Source organism: Dipteris shenzhenensis, chromosome 11 (genome assembly GCF_047967505.1).
Source record: "Dipteris shenzhenensis isolate YYH24624 ecotype China chromosome 11, Dip_SZ_1.0, whole genome shotgun sequence".
Lineage (NCBI taxonomy): Eukaryota > Viridiplantae > Streptophyta > Polypodiopsida > Gleicheniales > Dipteridaceae > Dipteris > Dipteris shenzhenensis.
In genome coordinates, this window is record NC_141606.1 from 30411980 (window position 1) to 30425329 (window position 13350).

At 46.8% G+C, this 13350-nt stretch overlaps 1 protein-coding gene across 2 annotated transcripts in view; it reads left to right on the forward strand.

Annotated features, from left to right (window-relative positions):
• Positions 1-13350, forward strand: part of D-CDES (D-cysteine desulfhydrase) — a 60549-nt gene that overhangs the window by 21692 nt on the left and 25507 nt on the right. Inside the window, exons 2-4 of one of the 2 annotated variants that reach the window (XM_087381483.1) lie at positions 3024-3089; positions 3182-3386; positions 3522-3632. In XM_087381483.1, the coding sequence (XP_087237609.1) occupies positions 3186-3386; positions 3522-3632 (312 nt within the window). In that variant the 5' untranslated portion in view covers positions 3024-3089; positions 3182-3185. The remainder of the gene's footprint in view (positions 1-3023; positions 3090-3181; positions 3387-3521; positions 3633-13350) is intronic. The other variant, XM_087381482.1, reaches the window with a different exon arrangement.

Sequence of the window (13350 nt, forward strand, 5' to 3'; positions counted from 1 at the left end):
ATTTTGAAATGTCATGTCCAGGCTTGTGACAATAGTTGCATCTTTTCTTCTTTGACTTATCTGCTGTATTTTTAGATGCATGGGAGGAATTGTAGCTGCTATGCACAGATTTTGGCTTGCCCATAGGCTTGGAAGCCTTGCCTCTTCCTGTCTGTTGTGAAGCAAATGCATGATTAGGAATAATGGCTTGTCTATTAGCTCTACTTTGCTCTTCCTGCAAAAGCAAAGTAACTAGCTGATCAAAAGAATAGTGGTTTGGATTACCCATGGCCACTAATCGAAGGGTTGTAGCAAACCCTTGATATGTATCTGGCAGTCCATTCAATGTGGTACTGACAAGCTTTGGCACCACCTCATCAATGTTGGCAAGTTGTTCCATGAGGTCCTTGACCTTTGTCAGGTATGCATCCATAGAGTCACCTTCATTCATGCTGACTTCCTGTAATTGCCTTCTCAAATATGCAACACGTGCCTCATTGCGAATCTGATAGAAAGAAGCCAATTTATCCCAAGCGTCCTTTGCTGTCTTGCAAAACCGGATGTGTGGAATATTGATTCTCTTGCATGATAAAGCCTGCATGATAAAGCAATACATGAATGTGCATTTGCATGTCTTGCATCCCATCTCGTCTGTTCCTGAGTTGGAAGAGTAGTAGCAGGAGTGCTAGAAGATGAGGCATCAGGAGGAGTACCCCTTGCAGAGGAACCAGCAGTAGAGGCAACCACTGTAGCATTGGCTGGCCTCAGATCAACCCCAGAAACAATATTCCACAAATGCTTTGCAACTAGAATATGTTTCATAAGATAAGACCACATCGGATAGTTGGTGCCATCCAACTTATCATCTTCACGAAGAACGCCAAATAGATCTTGATTGTTCCCAGCCATAGCAAATGTGATACCGTGATAGAGACCTGAAAACCCAAAAGCCTCAAGGCTATCATTGCAAAAGCTGGTTGTCCAAAAAATGACAGTAAATATCTGCAAATTTCCAACCCAGATCATCTGACCCAAATGTGATTTTGGCAAGCAATGTTCACTGCAAAAACAGCAAATTTGGCAAAAGCCCCAAATTTAATGAGGGCAAATAGGCCAAAAAGAGGGCAAATACAGAAAAGCCCCAAATTTTGCTGAGATCTTTGCAAAAGTGACCCAATGTATGATAATCTGACTCAATGTCCTTCAGAAAAGACTCAATGTTTGAAAATCTGACTCAATGTACTGCAATCTGACCCAAATGTACTATCCAAGAGTATGGACCTCAAAATGTAGGCTTTCCAAACAAATCTTGGAACAAGTACTATGCAGGTATAATGTACGGCGTAGGTATGGAATAGTACTATGCAGGTATAATGTACGGCGTAGGTATGGAATAGTACGAATGTCAGTATGGGATCCAATAGTACTAATCTTGGAACAAGTACTATGCAGGTATAATGTACGGCGTAGGTATGGAATAGTACGAATGTCAGTATGGGATCCAATGTACGGAGTACGAAAATGTACGACAGATGTGCCATTCGGCGCAATGTAACTTCCCATCCAGACGGTAGCAAAAATTCCATCATACTAATTAAAAGATCAGCACTTTTTGCTGGCCTTTCATAGTGATTTGTAGCGTGGTAGGTGCACACTTGATTGTACGGAGACACAAGTACGGAATACAGCTTATGGCTGTACGGAGAGTGTACGACACCAGTAACAAGACCTTTCGTACTTTTGTACGGGAAATGTACGATTGTACATCGACACATGTACGGATCTGTACAGCTACTCAGGTACGGAGTTGTATGGCGCAAATACGGAGCATGTACGCTCCCACATGCAGGTACAGAATGCAGTACGGAATAGGTACTAGATCTTTTGTACGCTTGTACGGGAGAGATGTACGGCGCAGTACGATCGTCCTGTGTGCAGGCTGAGTACGGTCGTACGGACTATATGGAAAGGAGTGCAGGGAGAAATGAAGGTCAGGGGTAGGAAGACGAGTCAAATCTAGCTCTAATACCACTGTAGGATCGATGAATAGAAAGAGAGAGAGAGCAAGGTACAAAGAGTCGATAGAGTCTACCGTCACGTGAACTAGGATAATGAAAAACAAAGGGGTACAAAGTACAAGTACCTAGACCTAGGACTAAGTGTCCTAGGTGTCACATAGGACTAAGTGTCCTATGTGGCCTAAAAAGCACTAACACTACAAGTGCCTATATTTATGTCTACAAGGCACATACCATGGCCTATAGGGCATCACTAGAAACACCAGGAGATGGCCTACAAAAAGGGCCTTCGTTGGCACCCTTGCATTGAGGATGGAACCAGAGAAAGCGTCTAGGGAGCAGCCATAGGGCATCGTCCTCAAAGATCTCTATGCATGCAGTATCAAGCCTGACACACTCTCGTAGTCCAGTAGGGATAAGAGAGACGGTTTCTTTGAAGGGGTGGTGAGATTACAATTCCTTCGTGTTTGATACTTTCTTTTAGAAAGCTAGCGTGTGTGCGACATATGCCTGAGATGTATAGGGCAAGCTAGCGGTACGTGTTACATCCTCTCCAGGTCTATTAGAGGACTCAACGGCTTCACCAAAAGCTTCACTATAAGGCTTTAAGCGATCGTCCCATGCAGTTGTGATGGTCTCCTACATCTCGATAAATCTAGCATCCTTTTTCTACATTGTCTGGTTACCCATAGGCTTGAAATTGTTTCATATACTCTCGTTCACATATTGTTGCCTTTTGATCCTTTTAAATGTGAGAGTAGGATTTCTATAGTTTGCATGACTTATATTCATATGATATTTCACAAGCCACCTTTTTAGAATATGACGGCTACATGTTTCAACTATTCTTCTGTTCTCGTCAGAGAGTGTCCTAATATCAATGCTTGCACACCAAACTGTCCCAATTTCGCTTTCTTTCGATTTTACTTCTTTTTTGGGCCAACCTTTTGTGGCTATTTTAGAAAAGACAAAATTCCAAGGCTTTCTGAGTTGAGTTATCGTGCACTTGAATTTATTTTGTGGCAGTTTCCCACACCAATACATCAATGGCATCTTCCAGATCTGCCAGCTGGGACTGAAGTCTGGATAAAGGCAAGTAATTCCTGCAGCAGTGGATTTGTACTGCAATAGCTCTAAGGTACCAGTGGACTTTGGAAAGGGAAGACTTACACCCTCTTGTTCAGGACAATGCAGAGGGATGACCTGACGGGAATGCAGCTTAGTGGGAACAAAGTTCGGAAATTGGAGTTTTTGCTGGCTGAAGCCAAGGCAGAGGGTGCAGACTGTGTAATCACATTGGGGGGAATTCAGAGCAATCATTGTCGTGCAACTGCTGTGGCAGCTCGATATCTGAATCTTGACTGCTATTTGGTTCTGCGTACTGGCAGGGTCTGTTTCAATTGCCATCTCATTGCTGCTTTTTGGGATTGTTTTATATCGATTCATTTCTTTTTAATGTTTCCATGTGCCTGGTAGTTGAATCTGAATACATTCCGTCTAGTATTCTTTACTGTGTGATTGCAGACCCAAGTAGATGAAGATCCCGGGCTTACTGGAAATTTACTTGTGGAGAGGATGGTGGGTGCTCACATTGAGCTAGTGTCAAAAGAAGAATACCGTCAGTTTGGGTCAGAGGTGAGTCTAGAGTTAGGCTACTGTGCTGTAGCTTCAGCTTGTTATTTCTGCCTTAGACTAACTTGTTTTTTACAAGCGCTTGTCTCTTGTGCATGAAAGCTGCCTGTATTGTGTATAGAAAGTTGCCAGCCACTACTTCTGCTTGTTATTTCTGCCTTAGACTAAACATGTTTTTTACAAGCGTTTTGTCTCTTGTGCATGAAAGCTGCCTGTATTGTGTATAGAAAGTTGCCAGCCACTACATATGTAGAGGCTCTATCTTAATCCATAAAGTGCCTGTGGAGTCTGCACATCGTGTGTGAAAGGGCAGCAGAAATATGAGCAGAAAACTGAGAGTAGAGCAGTGAATTGGAACATCAAGAAAACTCAATGGAAATCAACACAGAAGTCAGATAAAAAACTCTGCTGATAATGCTGAGAAGAACCTCCACATGGATGATACAACTGCAGGGCTGGAAACCGAGCAACCAACTGTCCAGGATCTACTAGACACTGCACACAAGACTCCCCAATGACTGGTGGAAAACTGCTCCACTGATTACCTACGAGAGGGGCCCAAATGACCATAGCTATTTATAGGGCAGGGGTTGCTAATGTGGCAGACCAGGTCTGCTGACCTGGCCGACCCAATCGACCTCGTCAGGTCGGTTGACCCGACCCTGTTTAGGGTCCCAAACCAGGCCTCTAACTGGCCTGAAATTGTACCTAACTGTGGCTCAAACCCGGCCTAATTCAGTCTCACGCAGACCTAACAAACTTAAATGCAGGGAAGCAGACCTTGCACTGGTGGCAGTATCAGTTGGATTATTGTTCCAGTACCTTCTGTTGTAGTCATGTACCTGTACCAGCAGTTGAATTGTTGTACCAGATGACCCAGTGTATCATTAGCAGACCAGAGGAGTGTACCTAGCACCTGTAGCCTGGGAGCAACAGCTCCAGGTTTCCAGTGATCGTGCTGAGGCGGTTCGTGCCACAAGGGGGGCCTCTTCGACAGTACTTGTGGCGGTCTTCAGCGGTGGAGCATCACACGATGGAATTCTCCAGTTGTTCCAACGGCACCCAGCTACCTAGCGTCTCTGTTCCATCCAGGAGCTGAGAGGGGGCGTTAGAGGTCAACATCTCCTAATGTCACCTAGAGAGAGGGCCTGTGTTGTGGGTGTGCTCGCCCAGTGAGTGAGGCTAGGGTAGTGTGTAGAAAGAAAGAAAGAAAGAAAGAAAGAAATTTTATTAGAGTCTTCGGAAGACCGATGGGTTTATGAGACTGAAAGAAAACCTGATACAAATCACAGTAAGGGTGGAGCTACTGAAACGAGCATCATCACCCGTGTTGAATCCTAAGTCTGATCATACATAATCAAATACATCTGGATGTAACAATGAAAAGAAAAGGACTGGTGGAGCGGAGCGGAATCCTCCGTATGTCATGTCCCCCTGGCTAGTGCATAGCTGGTGATGGGACGCTGGTGCCCGTCAAGGGGTGCCGTGCGTCTTGGTCTCCTGGGTAGGCAAGGAATCTCGAAAGGAGCCCGGAGCCGTCTCAAGAGGCAGTGGTAGCGACCTTGGATCTCGTAGTACACTGGGCACCTGAAAATAAAATGCTCCTCCGACTCAACCTCCTGACAGTCGCACAATATGCATAAGCGATGCTCCCTAGGAATCCCCTTTGCTCTGCCGCTCTCTATGCGGAGGCGGTGTGATGATACCCGAAACTGTCCGATGGAGATCCGTAGTGAGTGAGGCATATGAAGCTCAGTGTACCCCGGTGGTTGTGAGTGAGGGCCTGTGTTGTGGGTGTGCCCGCCCCTCGTGAGAGTAGGTTAGTGTGGCTGTCCAGTGCCATGGAGGTTCCTAAGTGGGGTACGGAGGGGTGTGGGCAGGTATGCCCTGTAGGGCTGTCCTTTAGGCGCCTCTTAGAGCCCCATTTATGGGCTGTGGAGCAGAGGGTGGACCCACTTGCAGGTTGGCTACCTTGCTGGCTTCAGCCTTCCATGGGATGGGGGGCTTGAGCCCTATATATAGGGCTGTGTGCAGCCCTGTAGGTGGGTCGGTCCACCTGGCCAAGTCGGCCTTTTTGGAGCAAGGGCTCAGCCCTGATATGGCCTTGTGGAGCCCTACTTGTAGGGCTGTAGGGGTCGGCCCACATCAGCAGGCTGGTCAACCTTGCCCTGTGCTAGCCGACTAGGAGGCTGGGGGGCTATATATAGGCCCCCCCACGTGTTTTGAGCAGTTCATTCCTGTGTCTGGTGGAGGAGCAGAGCCAGCCCATTGTAGCACCTGAGGAGCAGGGTTGTGGAGCAATCCTTCCACTCCTTGTGCCTCCTTTTCGTTGTGGTTTTTGAGCTGTCTGGTTGAGCTCTCGAGCAGCTTGTGCTTGTAGAGGTTTTCCCCCAGTTGTAGCGGGGTTTTCTCTAGAGATCACTTGCAGTTATCTTGTGTCTTTCTTTCCTTTCTCTCCTCCTTAGTGTGGTGTGTGTGTGAGGCATGCTCTCTCTCTCTCTCTCTCTCTCTCTCTTTCTTTCATTTCCGTTGCACTTCTCACAATCACGCGGGTGTTCGCAATCCATTTTTGTCCCAGCCTTGCTTTATAGTCAAACTCATGTAAAGATCAAGTTCATTTTTTGTTCACAAGTTATTTTCTATGCAAAGCCCCCAACTTCCATAGATGGGCCTAGAATGCCACATGTCCATTAAATAAGGCTCTACTTAGATGCCCCTTTTCCCCTTCTTGGGATTCTTTGAAACTGGATGATCCTAGGCACAATTTTTAAATAGGAATACCTAGGCCTTTGGCCTTTAGACACATCTAGTCATGCAAATCACCCTCACCGGTGACTTTAACATTAAACCCGTTTAACCATAATACATGAAGTGCAATACACATATTTACATTGTCGGTCCTCTAAGGGGGAAAATTACGACTAATCCTTTTGAGGTCATGTTACATGAGCTTGAGCATAACATTCCTTCCCTCTTCCTTCATGCATCAACGTCCTTGATGATGAAATCTGGAAATTCTCCCGCATTTGGTATACGCATTCCCAAGTTGCCTTAGGTAAACCATGCCATGCAACCAGCACCATGGTTTTGGAAAGGTCACCTCCCCATCTGTAAGCCCCCAAATGAGGAGAGCATGGGGAGGGAGACCTAGGGCAAGACATGCCTAGAGAAGAGAGAGAGAGGGGGCTGCCACATGGGCAGCACCTCACAGACACTTGTGAAGGAGCCATGGTGTCTGCAACAGCATGGATCTGCCCTGGAAGAGGCAGATCTGGAGCAGCACTAGAAGGTGAGATGATCCAGCAAGAATGCACAGGAGTGGAGCTGATTAGGGCGGACCACGGGCTGGCAGGAAAGCAGAGGTGCATGGTATCCAATGGGCCAGGTACTACAGCAAAGGGAGGGGCTGCAAAAGGGCAGCACCCTGCCCTTACATAGGGCCCAATAGGCTGGTTGGATGGCCAACTGAGTCGGCCAGCACACAGACCCAAAAGGGCAGCCCACAGCCCCATATATGAGGAGCTGTGGGGTCGGTTGGGACAGGACTGAGTCGGCCAAATTAAAGCAGACCAGTCAGCTATTTTGGGGCCCCTAGGCCTATAAAAGTAGCCCTTTGGTAGGGCATTTCATCATCCAGCAGGCCAGCAAGTTTGGGAGCAGCAGTATGCACACCCTCAGGCCTACATACAGGAGGCAGAGGAGTCCCAAGAGTTGCTGCAGACTGAGCTCACTTAGGGCTGGTGCCTTGGCTGTCTTCTAGGGCAGCAAGGAGCTGAGGTCTTTGGACAGAGAGTCTACGTACGCTTGAGGTGGAGCACGTGGGCTCAGTGATCTAGAGATCAGCAGGCCAGCAAGTTTGGGAGCAGCAGTACGCACACCTTCAGGCCTACATCCAGGAGGAAGAGGAGTCCAAGAGTTGCCACAGACTGAGCTCACACAGGGCTGGTGCTTTGGCTGTCTTCTAGGGCAGCAAGGAGCTGAGGTCTTTGGATGGAGAGTCTACATACGCTCGAGGTGGAGCACGTGGGCTTAGTGATCTAGAGATATCCGGCAGATAGTAGAAGTACCTTGTGGTAAGATCAGAGTACCACATCCTGGTGGGACTGTGGATCTCTCTTTTGTATTGTGTCCATAGTTTTGGACGGAGATATATTCTCGTGGTGGTTTCTATATCTGGCTGGATCATTGTCTATTCACTAGTCTGCACATCTATTTGAAGCACATAAAGTGAAGAAGTTTGTGATTCCACTTCCCACACACATTGTGTAAGATCTTGGGCTATTCTATCAGTCTTCTGTTGTGCATACCCTCGGTTGGTTGATTTCTAACAAATGGGTATCTTCCGATTGTGTACTTGCATGGTTCCTCGGTCTAGGATTCTAGGTGGTTTGCGCCTTGCATTATCCTCTATCTTCTAAAACAAAATAACACCTTCGATTAGTGAGTTACTTGGGTGCAAAGAGTGTTTTAAATGAGAAACATGAAACTTTGGGTGCATTTTTTGTTTCCCCAAGAAAGAGACTTCTATTAAGTAAGAGAAAAAAACCCGCGAGAGCAAGCTCAAAGCGGAATACATCATGAAATCAATCATGAGGTTAAATAAACCCCCTCAAAGTGAGGTGGAAAACAACCAAGGCCGAGGCTGAAAGTCTCACCTCAACCCTGTAGGAGTCTGAGAGAAGAAAGGAGAATCCTTCCATTCCCTGAAGAAAGAAGCCCACCTAGCTGAGGATGCACGGGAGTCTCCCTACATACTCGTCCATATGGCCATCAAGGTATGTATGGTGTCTGTCCAGATACTAGCCAATGTGTGCGAGGAATCTCCCAAGAAGTATCCACAGAGGCATGTACAGCTGCAAAAGGAAGGTGTGGTATTACATCCAAAGAACATGACTCAATCTGATGACGTCGAATCGAAATGGCCCGAGAGGAGTCAAGTCTCTCATAGAATACCTGAGGCCCTGTAAGAGAAAGCCAAGCCACTGAGCCCCATGTCATAAAGAATGGGGAGTGGGCAAAGTGACTGAAAATCCTGGCTATCCCTATCCAAATCATCCTCGCCTGTCTGCAATCCATAAGCAATGCTGAATAGTCTCCAAAGCAGAGAGGCAACGAGGGCAAGTAGGGTCGGCTCCGAACCTGCTGGATCTCCAAAGGTTCACTTCAATCCCACCATGGATAGAAAGCCAAAAGAAAAGAGTGATCTTTCTATTCATGTGGGATTTCCAGAGTCTCTTCCAGAAGCACCTCTGCAAATCTGCAGTGATATCAAATGTCTCCCAATGAGGAACTTTGGAAGGTCTCCAACCTCTACTATTGAGCTGGAATCTCCTGGCATTACTGACCGTGTAACGAAAGAAGGGGATGATCTTCTCTTGATGCCCTGCGTCAATTCACTCCCACTCTCCAGGGTCCCACTGCAAATACCTAATGGGAACTCCCTCGTAAGAGCAAAAGCCTCTAAGATCGGGCGGAGAGAAGCCGGGGGTTTGGGTCGAGGAACCACTCTGAATCTGATCCCTGCACCAAAAGACCTACAACCCTGATAGGCTGAAAAGCAGACTCAAGCAAGATGTCCTGTGTGGACCTGAGCAATCTGCCACCATCATGCATACTAAAAACCAAAGCATCCTCATGTGCATCTCGAAAGGCCAAAACCTGAAGAGGAACACCGCCTCTCGTAAAAGTACCTGCCTAAGTGGAGCAAGTGAGTGGCATATTATTTGTGTCTACCCAATTCGTTGGAAGGGCTGCCTCAATTTGCAAGATCCTCCCTGCACTCCCTCTGATATGTCTTGTCAATTGAGATTTGGTCTCCTCTGGAAGCCTTCGGAAAGCTTTCCATGACCCCAATGATGAGGCGGGTCCCTTCTTCCACCTGGACCACTGCATGTAGAGTGAGGGACCAAGTGGTCTGCCATGATCATCCAATATACTGCCATTCCACATGTTCGGTTGCCTATCAATCTCTTCACGAGAGGAAGGGGGAATCCTTCGAAGAGTGCTCTTGAAACTGGCCCATGCTTTCAGTATGGCAACCATGAGAGGGGACGAAGGTGATTTGAGGTGTGCTGTGGTGAAAATCCACCTAATACTGCCCATCCAGTCTCCTCGTGAAGAAGGTGTGCATGTTTGTATGTTGCTAATAAAAAAGGCCTTCCACGGCTCCTGCCTTGGCATAAGTCCCCGCACCACCATCTTGCAGAGTAAAGCTCTGCACTGTAAGTCTGGATCAATAATATTCAGACCCCCTTCCTGTGTAGGGAGGATGAGGGTCTCCCAAACCACCCTGGCTAACACATCTGTTGTGCCATCAAGCCCACTCCAAAGAAAATTTTTGATCGGTCTCTTGAGCTGAGTGATGCAGTCCCTAGAACGGCACCAGCAAGAACAAACAAACCAGGCCGTGGCCAAGAGGACCTGGTTGACCACCACAACTCTAGAGGCAAGATCCAGCTTGGCTGAGCTCCAAAAAAGGAGCTTCCTCTTGATGCTCTCCAACATGGGAGCAAACTACTGCGTGGAAGAAATATCCAAGCTGACCTGGCAGCCCAAATACCTGACTGGCACACCCCTCTGAACCCAAGTGAATCCTATGTCAAGCCCCCAAATTGGAGTGTCCTCATCATTGATCCAAAAGCCATTGGATTTATGCCAATTTATCTGCGCCCCTGCCTGTGAGTGAAAGGGAGAGAGCAGGAGAGTGAGAGCTGAAATCGATAGTTGCAATAGATGAGAGTTATCCAACTGAAGAGAGTGATAGGTTTTGTCTAAGTGACAAAACCTTATCCTTCACTAACCATAGTTAGTGAACTAACTGTGGTTAGGGGGAAAAACCTCTAAGTGAGGGAAAAGTGTCCCTAACCTACTTATTACATTACATTGGTCAAATGGAGCATCAATTTTACTCTCCCTGAGAGTTTGTAACATCCAATTTGGGATTGTTTTTGCTGCATGTATATCTGCAATTTCTTGCTGAACAACCTCTTCCACTGCTTGTGGAGGTGGTAAGATATCCTGTGGCTGAATCGGAGCATGTGGAGGTATCTGAAAATTTTGATTTGCATCAGATATATCAGTAGGGGAACCCAAGGCAATGGGTAGTAATCCCTTAAAGACATCATCATCAGAAGTAGGCAAATCAAATTCAGCTTGAGTGTGAGCTGAATTTTCTGAAAATATAACATCTCTACAGACAATAATCTTGCGTGTGACAGGATTGTAGAGACGGTAGCCCTTGCTCTTTGCACTGCACCCAACATCCAAAAACACGGAAATGATCCACAGAAGGCTTTCTCCCTTGCCAAACTTCATAGGGAGTCTTGGTCTTCAAAGCTTTTGTGGGTGCCTGATTCAAAACATAATTGGCACACATGAGACCTTCAAGCCAAAATTTGTGAGGCAATTTTTTGCTTTTTAGCATGCATCTATCCATCTCCATAAGAGTACGATTTTTCCTCTCAGCTTTGCCATTTTGCTGAGGAGTTAGCCTCACTATAAGCTGATGTAGGAGTTAGCCTCACTATAAGCTGATGTACAATGCCCTTGTCTTTCAAAAAAGCATCAAAATCTGCAGACAAATATATTTTTATATTTGTTATGTGTGCACATGTGTTCAGTGGGGATGCCCACCGTGACTAGAATTAGTCCACAGTGTGTTATTTGCATGCAAAGCGCTAACAATTAATGGGTGCCATGGTGGTGCGCTTTAATTTGTTGCAAGTACTAGGAAGAGTTATTTTCCTAAGCGCTACGGGAGCCTAACAAGCATCTAGGAGGTGGTTCGCGTGACCAAGTGCTTCGAAGACTCTAGAATTACCCTTAGTGGCATGCTATAGGATTTAGTCTAGATTTTAGACAAGTGGCATGTTGCCAATTTGAAATGAGCTTGAAGCTCTTGTAATATGGATTCAAGTGGGATTTTTGTAGAAAAGTAGCTCTACGCTAATTTTTTGTAACAGCTTTCTCTCTTCATGAATAAAAACCTTTGGGGGGGTCCAGCCCGACGTTTTGTTTGAGTGAAATGCGACTTGCTTTTTAAGGCTTTTAGGCTCTGTAGGAGATTTCGACTTGATTTTCTGGAGCTTTTTGGGTGTTGTGACTGGTTTTGGTAACTTTCCAAGCGTGGGTGTTCGCTTCTAAGCTGCTCTTGGAGTTGTGCGAGGGCAGAATCAGCTGATCTCCGTAGGATCTAGGGTTTTCCAGCCCAGGTGACCTTTCTTCTGTGGATTCCGGGTAGAAGAAGGCTTGCCTTTGCCTGCTTTTGCCGTTCCCAGGTTGGTTGCTGGCTAGTTATTGCGTTTGGGTTTCTTTCCTCGTGAAGAAGGGTTGATTTATGTTGTTGGGCAGTGGCCAGGGAGGCTATAGACTGTGGCAACCGCTGGGAAGTGTTTGGTTGTTTGATTGCACCAGAGTTCAGCTGTTGAGGGCTTTGTCTTGCAGTTGTTCAGCCGTGTTGGCTGGTTGGGCTCTTGGATGTGCGATTGCAAGAGTGGTTTAGAAAGTGGATGCTATTGGGGTCTCTGTTGCATGCTTTGGTTTGGTTGGCTGAGGATACAGGATTGCCTAGGGATTGGATGCCGTTCACCGTTTGAAGTTGAGCAGGGAATTACAGGATGGGCTGGACGGGAAGTCTGAGGGTGTTGGTTTGCCTGTGGAGCAGCTTCCTAGAGACCTTTGTAATCATCCTCTTGGTTTCAAACGAATGTTAAGTAAATACCGCAAGGGGCGCCAGCGTTTGGGGCCAATCGGTGTCTTTGTTTCTGAGTAGGAGCGCTCTAGCTCCCCTGTGATTTATGGTGTGTTGCAAATTTGTTTGTCTATTTACTGTATATGCTGTATTTACGTGGATCCTACCACCCTTTATGTTGTTGAGGCTGGTTTCAGTGGTTCCATTGCCGGGATCCACCTAACTTCTTCAAGAGGGGAGCCTGTGGTTGGCTTGGTGCAAGTCTAGTGAAGAAGACAACATACTATTCAGTAAATATGTCACACAAGAAGAGATCCGTGAGCCTTACTGAGGAGGAGGAGCAGATGTCTCAGTCTCTTGGAGGGGACCAGGGTGCATGAGAGGAGACCTAGCATATTGCAGCATCAGGATGATCGGACGGATGCAGAGGATATGGAGCTATTCAAGGCACAGATGCAGAGCTTTGTGAGTGCTTTCACGCAGTTCACACAGGATCCTCGCTTCCAGAAGATGATGAACTCAGATGTGCAGCCGAACAAAAGGAAGCTTGATGATGGAGATAGGGATGTTGGAGCTAACAAGCGACCCCATGTCACTTTTCAGGATCAACCCTCTTAGATCCCTTATGGTCAGTAGTAGTCCAACACGATTCCGGGACCGTCTCAAGGTAATAATTTTCAGTCCATGGTTTTCGGACAGCAAGGAGTTTTGGCAAAGCCGGTTCAGCCAGGCTATTTTGGTGGTGGGTCAGTGTTTCAGGCTATGGTCAGCCCACAGGCCCAATTTTCGGGTATGCCTGCTAGTCAAACAGTTGGGTTTCAGCCTAGTTTACAACCCATGGGACAGAACATGATGTATGCAAATGTTGGAGCAGCCCAAGGGATGCAAACAGGTATGCCTAGTGCAGCAACATGTAACCTTGCTTTGGGAAATATGCAAAATTTGGGTGCTGGTCTGAATAGTACAGCTTTTCCTATTGCTGGTAGTGTGGGGGATAGAGTGAGTGCTGCTGTCCCGTTTGCCCAGGCACCT